The 14,562-nt window shown below is 31.9% G+C and overlaps 1 protein-coding gene across 12 annotated transcripts in view; it reads right to left on the bottom strand.

The window, feature by feature from the left end:
* The window catches only part of LOC143247263 (uncharacterized), a 34,187-nt gene extending 21,277 nt beyond the window's left edge, over nt 1–12,910 (bottom strand). For 2 of the 12 annotated variants that reach the window (XM_076495010.1, XM_076495019.1), the window contains exons 1-5: nt 12,621–12,839; nt 9,472–9,597; nt 6,577–6,660; nt 3,325–3,406; nt 772–864 (exon numbers count right to left, since the gene is read on the bottom strand). In XM_076495010.1, coding sequence (XP_076351125.1) covers nt 772–864; nt 3,325–3,406; nt 6,577–6,660; nt 9,472–9,597; nt 12,621–12,629 — 394 coding nt within the window. In that variant the 5' untranslated portion in view covers nt 12,630–12,839. The other 10 variants (XM_076495014.1, XM_076495012.1, XM_076495015.1 and 7 more) reach the window with 10 other exon arrangements.
* Nucleotides 12,911–14,562: the final 1,652 nt, after the last annotated feature.

Below are 14,562 nucleotides of genomic sequence, written 5' to 3'. Positions count from 1 at the left end.
ATTTTTAGAAGGTTAACTTGTAAGAACTAACCCAACTTATGGCTGTTTTCCAGAATATTCATATTCTCTTTTAAAAATAAATTTAAACAGATACTTACCACCACTACTGATATATGTATTTCTCAATATACAGACTCTCTAATTATTATTATTTTTTCTTCCTCCTTTCAATTAAATAGTTCACTTTTCTGGAAAACATGTAATGCAGTTTACAGACTATACTAGGTTACCATATAACTAATTTTGTATATCACGATAAAATCAACTATTCAATGCTAGGAGAAAAATGGAAATATGAAATTAATAGAAACAAAAGTCAATATATTACATACAGTTAAAAGAACAGGTAAAAGTTATATTAAACTGAGATATCTATTTGATATTGTTCCTAGTTAATTAAATTATCATGTTATTTGGATCCTAGATTTTTCAAACACATTACATGATATTCTGTATATCCATTAAGATGTAAAACTGAAAGTTCAGCACAAAGAAAAAAACAATTAAGTTATATAATTATCTTGTGACACAGCTATAGTAGGTATCTTATTCAGATTAGTTCCAATAATCTAAATGCACATACTGCTTACCATTAAACCAAAGCACTGTTGATAATTTTAATAAAAACAATGTTAAAAAATATGTAATAAAGCACAGTTACTCTGTGGACTCAGTTCTAGCATTTTTGAGAACCTTGTATTTAAAACTGTCCAAAGTCAGAAAACCTAATTTATTAATGAAGTGCAGCAGAATAAAAAAATATATACATACCAAAAGAAGAAGTAGAAATGTTTGGTAATAGATGTTGACATTTCACCACCATAATTATATCAAACATTGTGTTCTTTGCATTACTAGCACGTCCTAAATTATTTAAAAAATTGCATATTTTAGTTCTTTAGAAACTAAAAGTATGAATTATATGTAAATGTTGGATGTAAGACATTTACTTACAATAAGAACAAAATACACACTATGCTAAAAAACTAACTATTAAAAACATTATGAAATATTTCTACTTATAAAACCATAATTTTACATAGATATATTAAATATGAGTGTGTGTTTTTCTCACAGCAAAGCCACATTGGGCCATCTGTTAAGTCCACCAAGGGAAATTGAACCCCTGATTTTAGTGTTGCAAATCCATAGACTTACTGCTGTACCAGTGGGGAATTATTAAATATGAGGTAATAATTACAAAGAGATTATCTTGTGACCACCTCAATAACTAAAATATTAAGATATACAAGATCTATAGGTCTGACCCATAATATTGTTAACAGTGAGGATAAACAAGTGGTGAGCAATGTATTAATTAGCTACACTCATTCCAAAGTTGATTTTTAGTTATGTTCTAAGTATAAAGATTACTCTCATTGAAAATTATTATTTTTTACAGATGAAAGACAACATTTCCCAACCTTTCTTACACCAAGGGTTGGTTCATTGCCTCATTAAACAATCATGAACCACTAAAGTACAAAAACAATAAAAACCCATAACAACTTGCATACAAATATTCTATCATTTAACATTTGTAGTGGATACTAGAAGAATTTGTACATTTTTATAAAAAGTTAAAACAAATTGACCTTTATACTTCATACATTTATATATAAGTATTTTTTCATGTTAACCAACATTTCTATCTTTGTGGTTTTATCAGGGTTAATATTCACTACTGTTTGTTTAAAAAAAATAACCTTTATGCTCCAAATGTATACATACAAGTTTGTTTGTTTTTTTAATTTTAACCACTGTTTTGCCTTTGTGGCTTCATGGGGATTAATATTAATATTGTGATGTTACATTACTTTACAATGTTTCGTACAAAACTGGCGTTCCTTCAATCCTGTTTTTCATTTCCAACTTGTCTCTCCCATGCACATTTGGTTACAACTGAGTTAATAAATTCGACCTTCATCTTCAGTCTTTGTAAGATCTTTGAGTGGTTGGCAACTTTGTTTTAAGAAATGAATGTTATTTTATATACCTTTAATTGGAATGCTATCACAATTCTTTTCAGAAATAACTGGAAAAAAATGGCATAGTGATGAAATTTTGAGTTTCCCTGTAGTTGTTTTTCTTTCATTTTACAGAAAGCAATGTCAATGATTATAGGGTCAGAATCTCTACTCAAAACTACTGCTTTTAAGTCCATTTTTTCATTGTTCATTTCTATGATGTCAAAACACATATTGAGAGCATGCCAAATGTATAATTATACTTAATTTCTAACTTAAAGGGTGGTTAGAGTTTTAATGTGGTGGCATGCTGATGGCAAATGGTTCGTGAAATACATTATTTTTTAATATGTTGTCATGTTTTTTTTAACAACAACACTGTGAAAGAGAATTCATGTTGACTGAACTTCGTGGGAAATTTAATTCATATATCATTGTCATTCATGTGGTTCAAGAAGTTTCTTGAGATTTCATTGATGTTCTGTCATATCAACAAGGTGTCATCTACATATCTTTTGTACCCTACAGGTTTTATTACACCTTCTTTTAACTTTGTGTCCTCAGAAACTGCCATAAATACATTGTTCAAAACAGGAGATAGAGGGAACTGATCACAAAACCTTTGGTTTCTTTGGTATCATATACAAACCTACACAAAGAGCTATCTGTTGAACAAAGCATCTATAACTTTGTCTTCTGGTATAGTTGCAAAGATGAAAACAACATCTAATGATACATGTAAGTCATATTCCTGAACTTCATATCTTTCACAAAGTCAGTATAGTTTTTAACATGGTGTTTATACAAGCTGACATTTAAATTAGTTTTTAAACCAACAACTTAGCTTAAAAGTGTGTAGCAGAATTTAAACAACTTATAATAGGTCGGTATTGTATACTAGGTTTGTGTGTTTTAGGTAAATCATACATTCTGGACATGTTGTAGTTGCTAAGAATACAACTTAAGTCTCTGTTGCAATACTCTTTCTTTAGTTCTTTGTACATCCATTTGTCAATAATTCCAAGATGCCATCCTTATAAGGTCTGTAGTTTACGACTATCATTAGATTCCCTTCATTATTAAATCTGCTGTAACAGAATTGCATGTCTAAGCATTTATTTTACCTTTAAACTAACTGATAAAAAAAAACATTGTAGTCAGGACAAGTTTTCGAAATAATACAAAATGGATTCTGTTTGTAAATACACACACACACACACACACACACACACATATATATATATATATATTGTACTTGTTAACTGCATACACTACAAAGAACATGTAATTACAACCAAATATAATTATTTTATTTTAGAAAAATATTTTAGTTTAAAAATCAACACAGAATATTTACCTTCAATAAAGTTTTTATGGAGTCGAATGTATCCTTCATCAAGACATCTCAAGAAATCCTCTTTACAAAATGGAAATTTCTCCTGAAACAATGTAAGAATATTCCAGATTCAACATTAAAGAGTGTCTGAGACAAGTAATTTGTGCAATTAATACACACACCAAATAGGCTCACCCTTTCAGCTGTGGGGGCATTATAATGTGACAGTCAATCCCACTTTTCATTGGTAAAAGAGTAACTCAAGAGTTAGCAGTGGGTGGTGATGAATAGCTGCCTTCCCTCTAGTCTTACACTGCTAAATTATGGATGGCTAGCATGGACAGTTCTCAAGTAGTTTTTATCAGTCTCAGTCCTAATACTACATTTGTTTTTGCGAGTTATATTCATGGTTAGTCCCAGCTAGATGATAAATTGCTCAGTACTTATTTCTGTGTTCTAATAACTAAAGCATAACAAACACAGTTAATATCATGAAAGTACACTTTATATTAGATGGGGCAATAAGTACAAAGGTAATTAATAAAGTACCAAATGTTTATTTTTGAATCACTTTCTGTATTGAAAATGTATTTTCAATAGGTAATGCCTTCTTCTCACAAAGGTTAGACTTTCCTATTTTGTGCTGCCCTCTATATGCAAACTTTTTATAATGAATTATAATGGTATTTGCATGAAGGTTGAATAAAAATGTCCAATTAAAGGGTTGGATTCCATTCAAAATTCTCACTCCATGGTACGTGTCATTCAATTCAGAGGATGGTATGCCTTTCACACTAGCAGAACACTACTGATAAATGGTAAGGACTACTATGCTCAACTGGAAGAAGTGGGGGGGGGGAAGAATTAGAAAGTTTGAAAGAATGGCTACACCCAAGACAATGATCACAAAATCAAATTTTGAAAAGCACACCATCCTGATTTATTCCAGCTAGGTATGACAATAACAGGCAATTATCCCTTTATGCTTTATTCATACTTTACTTGGGTGATATGGTCCATGATGGACCTATTTATGAAACAAATATTACAAGGTTAATAACCATCCAGTGACCTTGAAGATGAACATGCAGAACCATGGAAAAAGTGCATGAATCAATATGGCATAAAGTGTAGACTTGTCCGTGTACATAAAGAATATCTGATCACGCATCATTCAAAAGTTGAAGCAAAGGTCCCTGAAAGCATTAATAAAGACCTAGATTTGGTCATAGCCACACAATCTAAAGAAGATGATAGGTGATACCCTAAAGAAGCAAAAACCACAATGTGATGTAAGTAATGTGAGATAACTGTCCAAGAGGTGGTATGTATGCCTGATTGCAAAATCCCTTTCACAGGCTGAAAATAACAAGAAGCAAAGGAAAATATGAAATGCGAGATATGGTGGGAGGTAACACAGAACAAAACATCTTGGGAAGGGGACAAAAAGAAACAAACCAACTGGATTAAACAACAACTCCAGCTGGTAAGAGTAAATTAAAGGGAGAAAGATTCCAAGAGGAAGAGGGTTACCCCAGGATAGAGAGATGGGAATTGAAGCCCCTGAAGGAAGCCATGTAGGTAATATAACAATGAAGGGCATGCAAGGGTATAGAAGCCTATCAGGATCGAAAAAGATGAGAAACAGAGGGAAGATAAATGAGCAAAAAAAAGGAGTTACTCTTGCAAGCTGCCGAGGTCTTGGAATGGAAGGAACAATTCAGATAAAGGAGAAGATAGGTGTGGTGGTACAGTGTGCTAGTGATACTAATAACAAACAGATCTGACTGATGCATTCTACAGGCCAAACAGAGAAAAATACATGCCTTAACAGAGAGATGAAACAAACAGCAAGAGGCAGTGATCTCAGATGGAGAAAGAGTAATGGGGTGGCAGAACTACATTAATGTCCCAACCTGGAAATATCAGACACCTATGCAACCAACATGTCTTGAAAGAATGGAACAAAATGGCAAGGACAGGGGAAAGAAAGACCCTGCAGTAACAAAAAAAAAAGGGAAACTATAGGATACGGCTGCCTAATAACCTGATATTGAGAAGACATCAGACCTCTTCTCAAAAGGAACATCAAAGAGGGGAAGCTGGGATGCCCTGGCCCAGAGCCTAGGTACAAAACCTATTCCATTTCTTCTGATACACAGCCATGGGTGAAGGACAAATGGAATAAGCTAAATGAAAAGCCAAATGATGTTAGACACTGGATCTCCTTGCCAAGTACCAGACAAAAACTAGGTGTGAAGATGAAGGATGTGAAGTGTAGCATGTAAATCAGGCAACTGATGTTAACAAAGATGGTCAGAAAATAAAGGAAGAGGGAATAACAATAACTGGAATAATCAAGGAAACCATGCTTGAGCAGACCAGTAAGGAACAATCAGAAGGACTTTGCATAGAGTGGAATGGATAAGGAAGATTATCTGGTGAACTAATCCAATAGGGGGATAAGCATAAAGAAACTTATTCAACCAATCCTGGCTGAAGACATCTACAGTCAAAGCCCAAGGATGGGGACCAGAAACCATGAGTGATAATCCCTTATTTAAATGGTGGATATTACTAAGTTATTCATTCTTTTATCTACATTAAGGAAGCCCTCCCAGGGTGGCTACACCTTTATTTGTATATGTAAATGTTTTTGTATGATAACTAGAAATTGTCAAATAAGATATGTGAGCTACTTTGTTTTAGGATTTTTGCTTGAGAAAAGTGGTTAAAAAAAAAAAGACCTGAAAAATGGGGAGCATTTACAATTTTTTTACATGCTTCTGGCTTGCATTACTCTCATTTGCTTGGTTCAGTTGCCACAGTTTTTGGTTGGACAACTGGAAACTCTTTGTTGGTTAGGTTATTTTGTTTAGTATTTTGCCTAAGATAAAAGATACACCCTGAAATAGGGTATATTTCCATTTCATTATAAATTTTTGACTTTAAATTTAAAGATATGGGTACTTAATCAGTTAAATGAGTCAATTAATACCTTCCACAAAGCAAGTTATGCAATTAGTATCTAACAAGGTAATTACAGATTTAATAACAAAAAAAATAGTATGGAAGGGTAACATTATGTGATGTCTTTCATATAATTTTATTTATTTTAACGGGTACCCTCAACTAGTGTAATTAATGAAAACTCTGTTAAAGCTCACTTTTTTCTTCTTCTAAATAATACCTACTACAGTACAGCATTTCAAACTATTATTAGACAATTTACACTTTCAAATGTTTGAAAGATCTGTCGAAAATGATACTTACATCATTCAACACAGTATTAATATATCCATATCTCCATGTGAAATCTTGATAAGTTATTAGAAATCTTAACCAGAAAGCTGATCCCTGTAATTAAACATGTCAGGTAACATGTACTGTCTTTTCAAATTTGTCATATCTTGAAAACAAACACACACAAAACAATTTCCAACATTTGTATCAACAATGTGTTTTGAAGTTAAAAACTAAAATCAAACTATCAGGTCATCCCTTAAGTAATGTCCAATTTTTGGTTCAGAAAAAGAAAAATGATTTGAAATGCTTTAATGTTATTGAATCAATAATGTATGTTCCATTCTTATTAATTTCTTCCTGTCAATGATTCACAAGCTTCTGCATGTCACTTCTGTAAAATTCTAGGGGTTTGGAGGAAAAGAATGTAGAGAGTAGTTTTGACATCTTCGTGTGTTCCAAGCTCTTTTCCATCAAGATAGTTCTACAAGCTTCAAAATAAATGATAATCAGATGGGGCAAGGTCTGGAGAATAAGGAGGATGTGGAAGTTTTTTCCCAGTCTAGCTCTTCAATCTTTGTAGATGTGATCCTTGCTGTATGGGGCTGTGCATCATACTGGTGTAACACAACACCTTCACAACTGATCAAAACAGGCCTCTTTTCTTTCAGTGCAACATTCAAGTGCTCTAACTGTTGACAATAGAAGTCTGATGTACTTGTCACATTGAGTGGCAGCAACTCAAAGTGGATCACACAAACAATATCCCACCAATGCTTAACAAGACTTTATAGGCCTGAGATGCATTTTAGACTGTGCTTTAGCCAGTTTACTTGCACTGAGCTATTGTATGCAGTACTTAACACTTTTATAATATATCCATTTTTCATCTCCAGTCACTAACCTGTACAAAAGAGATGAGTTACATTCACAAGAGTGCAAAGAAATGCAAATGTCTACTCTTTCTCTAAGGTTGGCTTCAGTTAAATCATGGAGGACCCATTTTCCAAGTTTTTACACCTTTCCAAGATGGTGAGCTGAATTAAGCTTCTATGCTAGTTTAACTGTTACAACACATTCTTCATCAAGTGCAGCCAGCAGCAAGTCATCATTAAACTCAATAGGACAACCTGGTGCATCACTTAAGCTTTAGTCACCTGATGTGAACTTCTGAAACCACCTTTGATATCTTCTTTCACTGAGAGACTCCACACCATAAACACCGTGAATGTTTCGTGTAGTTTCTACTGCATTATTGTCTTTTTTTAAACTCATAAAGCATTATGTGCCAAATGTGCTCCTCAGACACATCCATCTTCATAAGGGTTTATTTGAATAAAGATCTGAAAAAGTGGAGTTGAGTTAGTTTCTTTTATTTGTCTGAACATTTTTATACATGTCCTACTACATATTTTAGTCATTAAAGTATTCTACAAAGACAGAAATGATGATGCACTTTCTGTATTAAATTTTTGGACATTACTTATGGGATGACCTAATACACGCACAACTATATTAAAAAGTACATTCTAAAATAATTAGTTACATTGTATCAAAAACAATGGAAATGTAACACAATATTCTAATATGGAGCAATTAATGTTTCTCTGGACACCCACCCTTCAGAAAAAATAATGACTTAGAAATCCATTATTTATTTTTTTTAGACGAGAGTTGATTTCAATTTTAAACTCTTGTAAAGTGCTAGCCTTTACCATTACTTACAACAATTCAATGTATAAGTCAACAAAAATGAAGCCATCTTAACTGGATCCTAGCTTGTCTTTTTCAGATAGTAAGTTCATGTTTTATCATCATACTGTCTTTTGAATATAACATAAGGAAATTACAGACCTTACTCCTATCAATAACCCAGATAATCTTGTGAACTGCAAGGAGACATCTCTTCTTTTAACAAGAAAAAAATAGCTGAGATCGTACCCTGTAAAATAACCATTTAATTCCCAGAATCATTCTAGAATCTCTCATTTGAAAATTTCCAAAAGGTTAATATTCTTTCTTAGATTAAAAAAAAAAAGGCCAAAACCGTACAGTGAATTCCAAGTGAGGTGAACTATAATTAGTTAATTCTCTCTCTCTCTTGACTTATATTCAGTCCTAAAATTCTATTAGTTTTACTACTAACAGCATTGCATTGTCTCAATGCTTCAATTAGATTTGATTTTTTGGTTAATGTTTTTCTCCTTTTTCAGTGTCTATTGTTTGGGAATACAACTGAAAATATTAAAATAAAGGCACCCAACTAAAAAAACAGTTTATTCTAACCTTTATAAATAGAAGCATAAGAAAAGTATACTTAATTAGCTATACTGATACCCATGTTGATCTTGAGTTTTACTCGAAGTATAAGACTAACTTTGATCAGAAGTCATTGTTATCACAAGTTAAGATAAATTTATTTTTAAAACTTTACCACATTTGTCACATAATTAAAATCCTTTAATGATAGTTGTTGTCATTGGCTTTCTTTGAATTAAGAACTAAAATTTAATTTATTTTAAATTTAATATTCAACAAAACACTGAATCCAATTATACAATAATCTCCAGTTTCACAAATCTAGTCCCCTTTTCATGAAACCATAACCTCACTAAGGGTTAAAATGCATTTACTTTGTTTGACTGTCTAACCATTCAGTATAAAAAAGCAGGCTAATATTTCCAAAAAATCTCCCTCCCTCACTATCTGACTTCATTCAGTCCTAACCAATGTGCCTAAAATTAAAATTTCCCATAATTTTTTCATCAGTAATTCTCCTTAGGGACAACACTCATCTAATTATACAATATCCTATTACCATCGTCCATCAGATCAGGTGACTTTTAACAATCGTCAACGATACTGTTGACAATTTCTAAAAATATATTTAAATATTTCTTTCTTTAACAAACTGACATACTGCACCTGTTCCTCCCACATCCTTTTGAATGCATCCAAGTGTGTTTTAAAGAAGAAAATTCCCTCTGTACTAATGTCTTGTCTGAAGAGGATATAATCATCACTGGACAGCTTAATTAATCGCATTTTTTTCTAAGGAAAACAAATTTTCTTATGAACCACTTTACATTTTAATTTCCATGCACTGTATTTACATCTATTTTACGTACTTCTAATTTTCTGTTGAAACTACAAGGACAACTAGTATCTTTCTCAAGTTTTATAGCCTAAATTATTTAACTAGAATATTGACTTGATAAACATATAAAAAAGTATAGAGTTAAATAATAGAATAATTTCATTTCTCAGGGAACAGCAAATATGAGGACAAACATGAAATCTTATACTTCATGTAAGACGATTATATTTTCAAAAACTGAAAAAAAAAGAAAAACACAAATGCTGTTTTAAATTGTTACAAACCAAGTCATAATAGATTACATACCACAACATTCTGAAAACTTGCACATGAAACTTGGCATAACAACCCAACCCTATCCAATATCTTACTCAATCTTTAGGAGTTAATAATTATCAAGTTCAATCAGGAATGTTTACAGTATCAAAATACTGATCTACATACATGTAGGACTGGATCAGTCACTAGCATAGCTGATACATTATAGAAGATACATATTAATATTATATATATTTGGTATGGTGTATCAAAACAACACTTTAACGGGTGTTTTTTTTACCTTTGTAAACAACAGCCTGTTAAATCTTTCTTTGTACTGTAATTATTTCATTAAATCTTAATGATTATAAAGTTAATTTTTACAAATATTTTTAAATTCATAATTGCACTCATGAAAAGTTATTTTAATCATGAACTTAGTGTTTGGATTTAAAACTAACCTAAGTCTCCTAAGTAAAAGTTGTATTAACCAACACTTGCAAGACCTGTGCAGCAATGGATAAGAGAAGAGAATGGTTATAAAAGCATTTTACTTATGATATATTAGAAGGAAATATTCAACACTAATGTAACATAATGCTTAAGAACAATAAGAGATCTATTCATCCACTTCAGCTGTCACATCCTTTGAGCTAAACTATTATAAATTAAAAAAACTTAAACTAGCCCTTATCATTTATATAGTTGTCAAGCTACCTTTTAAATTTACTTATATTTACTGCCTCTACAACATCTGAAGGCAACCCATTTCACAGCTCAACCATACTGTTAGAAAAATAAAACTGTCTTTACTGAAGATGACTCTGATGTTGCAAAAATTTATATTGGTGTTCCCTAGTCCTACTGTTCTCCTTGTTAAGTTTGAAAAACAATGCATCAACACTCTCCATCAGATCCCCTCTAACTTAGATGTGGTTGAAGCACTAAATTTAAGAAAATTTAAGGGAAGGGTTAATGAATATTTGAATCCTGGCTTTATGTTGTTTCAATAGTCTAGTGGATAAAATAGCCTATATGTACCACGACATTCCTTACTGTTCTTAGTAGTTATGTTACTTCCATGTTTATGAACTACACATAAAATTACATTATAGTACTAACTACACACACTGCTTCTGCATAAGTAATAACAATCACAGCTTACTTTAATAAATTATTAACCACCATTCACAGCAAAGTATCCACAACAATCAGAACTAAAATAAACCACTGATAAAATGGAAATGAGATCAAACAAGATGACTGCACCAATTTTTAGTTGGTTATAAAAACACTGGGAAATTTAAAAAAAACAATAAGGCACCTGGAACAGATAATATTTATACAGATATATGAGTCACATATTGCTATTTTTTGTAAGTCCTTGAAAAGTGGGCAGAAACCAGAGGATTAGAAGTTAACTAATGTAAGAGTTTTAAGGGAAGTGATAAAAATTGTTCCAGTTGCTACAGGCCTGTTAGTCTCACATCAGTTGTGAGAAAGTTCTGAAAAATCTGATAAAAAAAGGTGTTTTGCAAAGTTCAGTATTTTATTGGAAAATCAGCACAATTTCACTAAGGAAAAATCTTGCTTTACAAATCTTTTGACAATCATTGAAAAGGTTACTGCTTATACAGATGAGGGTAAGTGTGTAGGTTTGGTATATCTGGATTTTCAGAAAACATATGACAAGGTGCCACATAAAAGGCTTGTAAAAACATCTCTGTGGGTGTGAAGGATAAGTTAGTAAATTGAACAGAAGAGTGGTTGGATGGAAAAAACAGAGGGTTGTTATATATGGAGCTCAATCAAACTAGATTAATGTCAAAAGTTGGGTACCACAGAGCTCAGTCTTATAACCTTTACTTTTTATTTACATTAATGAAATATATTTATCTAGATCTTTCTTAAACTCATTTAAACTTACTGCCTCTACAGATCTAAATGCAACCAATTCCAAAAGCCAATCATCCTGCTTGAAAAATAAATCTGTCTTACCCTGCCATAATTTGTAGTTGTTTCTCCTAGTATCACTATTCTCACTGTTAAATATGAAAAAAGATGATGCATCAACATTATCAATTCCTTTTGCAATCTTAAACACCTCGATCATATCCCCCTAACTCTTACTGTTTCAAGAGAAAACACACATTTTAACCTCTCCTCATATCCCAGGTACCATTCCAGTCGTCTTTCTCTGAACCCTTTCCAACAATTCAGTGTCTTTCTTGAGGTAAAAAGCACAAGACTGAACACAATATTCCAGTTGTGGCCTAACCAATAACCTGCACAATGAAATTTTAACCTCTTTAGAATAAATATTAATCTGCAACGTCTGGGCTGAAATTAACTTTCTTGAGATTTGCTTAGTTATTAAAACAGAAAACAGGTATAATCAACAAGTTATTCCCCTTGGCAATAACAGCAAGAACTTACTAAACAATGAATACTGCTACTATCAGTACATTACGATAGTTCATAGTGGCTTTTCTTCATTATTTTACATTGCAATTTAGCCTATACATATAAAGTCAATATAGTATAGTTAAAAATATAATTTAGTTTAAATACTAAATTATGCATATATTATATATATAAGTTAAATACTGAGTGCATAACTAAATGTCCGTCAATAGGCTCAAACTGAGTTAATTTCTATTAAAATTAAATATAGAATCTGGAATGAACAAATATTGAAAAAAAAAAAAACAATTCTTACTTCCGCCATAGTTAACACTACTGATAATTATAAACAAATTTGTGACTTATCATTGAATTAGATAACTTCTGATAACTAACAGCACAACATGTGTTTAAAGCAAACAGAAAATAACACTGAAATACAAAACACAACTTTAAGAAATGGGTATATTTATATTACATCAATAATATAAACTGCCACATAGAGTATTTCGAACAAAACAAACACTCTTTTTGTAATTTTAATACCGACTTGCAGTTCGCAGTTTTATTATTATATATTTCTAAAATATTTGACAGAGCCATTTTGTGTCGTAATTACATTTCACAATTGAATAACTAATTGTCAAATTAAACTCTGAATATTTAGGCATATTTTATGTTTTCAAAATGAATTGTTAGATATTAGAGACTTTGTAAAGTTGTATGATTGAAAGCATTTCTGTATTGGCATTATAAGGAAAAAAACATAATTATGTTAGATTGGAGTATTCGGTATTTTCAATTCTAGCAGTGCCTTAGGCAACACATGAACCAAATTATAATTTGTTTATTTTAGTTCAAAACTGTATAATGGATAGTCTACACTGTGTACACCAGGAGGAATGGAGCCTTCAATTTCAGTGCTGTAAGTCTGTAAAGTTATCGTTAACCGCCGACAGACTTATATCAACAAGTCGGAAATCTAAAAATAAAACTAATACATCCCTGTTTTAAAACTGCTAACCAAATAAAGATAAATCAGTTATTAGCATGCGCCACCTAAATGTATACTCTTAACTGAATATCGGAGTTTTGGAGTCACAATAATAAGGCTTATAAATCTGAAAGTATGAAAAGCCGCACATCACGGCATGAGCCTTGAATCTTCTGATTTGCAACCGCACTTGTTAAACATAAGAACAGACCCAGCCCTCAGTAGTCATCTTATTATCGATAACTTTTAATCAGAAACATGTTAACTCTATTGATTAAAATTATAGTTTTAAGTTATTAAGATCAATTCTTAGCGACAAAAGTGTAAACGGGTACAAGATTATAGGGGACGTTGTAGTTAGATGCTAGGTTTCAATTAATATAGTAATAAAGGTGTTTCCTTGTAAAAGTGTATAATATCATAATGAATAGCTTGCTTTGGTTTAAAAACCTTGTATTTCATAACACTTCTTTAAAAAAAGATTTGTTCTAAATGCTATGACACAGAAACTAGTTGATAAGTCAGCAATTTTGGAATTAGTCCATTCAAACACTTGTAAAAACAAAACTACAGAATAGTACATGATCTTCTCTCAAAGATAATGCAATTTTATTTTTTAAAAATTACCAATGTAATGCTTCGTCGTTACCATTGATAAGTCTTGTTTGTAGCTTTGAAGACAGATTTTTTGTTTGTTTGGAATTAAGCACAAAGCGACACAAGGGGCTGTCTGTGCTCTACTCATCACGAGTATCAAAGTCGGTTTCTAGCGGTGTGAGCCCGCAGACATGCTGTTGTGCCACTGGGGAGACTTTTGAAACAAAAATTGATGTTTTGGTAAATCATCGTAAAAACGTGGAAATTGTAATTCATCTCAGTTTAGATAAATCTAGAAATGAGAACAGATCACTTTCAACTAGCTGTAAGTTAATGTACAAAAATTTATATATCATATCCGTTAGTGAATTTTATTTACCTGAGTAAAGACAAAGTACACAGAGCTAAGGAAAAACATTATGTTTAGATTTTTAAAAAAAATAACGACGGGGAAAGTTGTTGTTATTGTAACAACCCATCTTACTTATCCTAAACCATAAAGGCGCCTGAAGGCATGAAGGGAAGGGCAATCAATATCAAAGAGTGCTGCCTACATGGGGAGTATCCATTGAGGATGGAAAGATAACATAACATCATCGTCCTACAGAGGTGCGCCGTAGGGAAGTTAGTTATAAAGTGTCACAAGGATGAATAGCTCCTAAATATG

The sequence above is a fragment of the Tachypleus tridentatus genome, chromosome 3, assembly GCF_004210375.1.
Source record: "Tachypleus tridentatus isolate NWPU-2018 chromosome 3, ASM421037v1, whole genome shotgun sequence".
Classification (NCBI taxonomy): domain Eukaryota; kingdom Metazoa; phylum Arthropoda; class Merostomata; order Xiphosura; family Limulidae; genus Tachypleus; species Tachypleus tridentatus.
The sequence above is the reverse complement of the archived record's forward strand: the minus strand, read 5'-3'. Positions and strand labels throughout refer to the sequence as shown.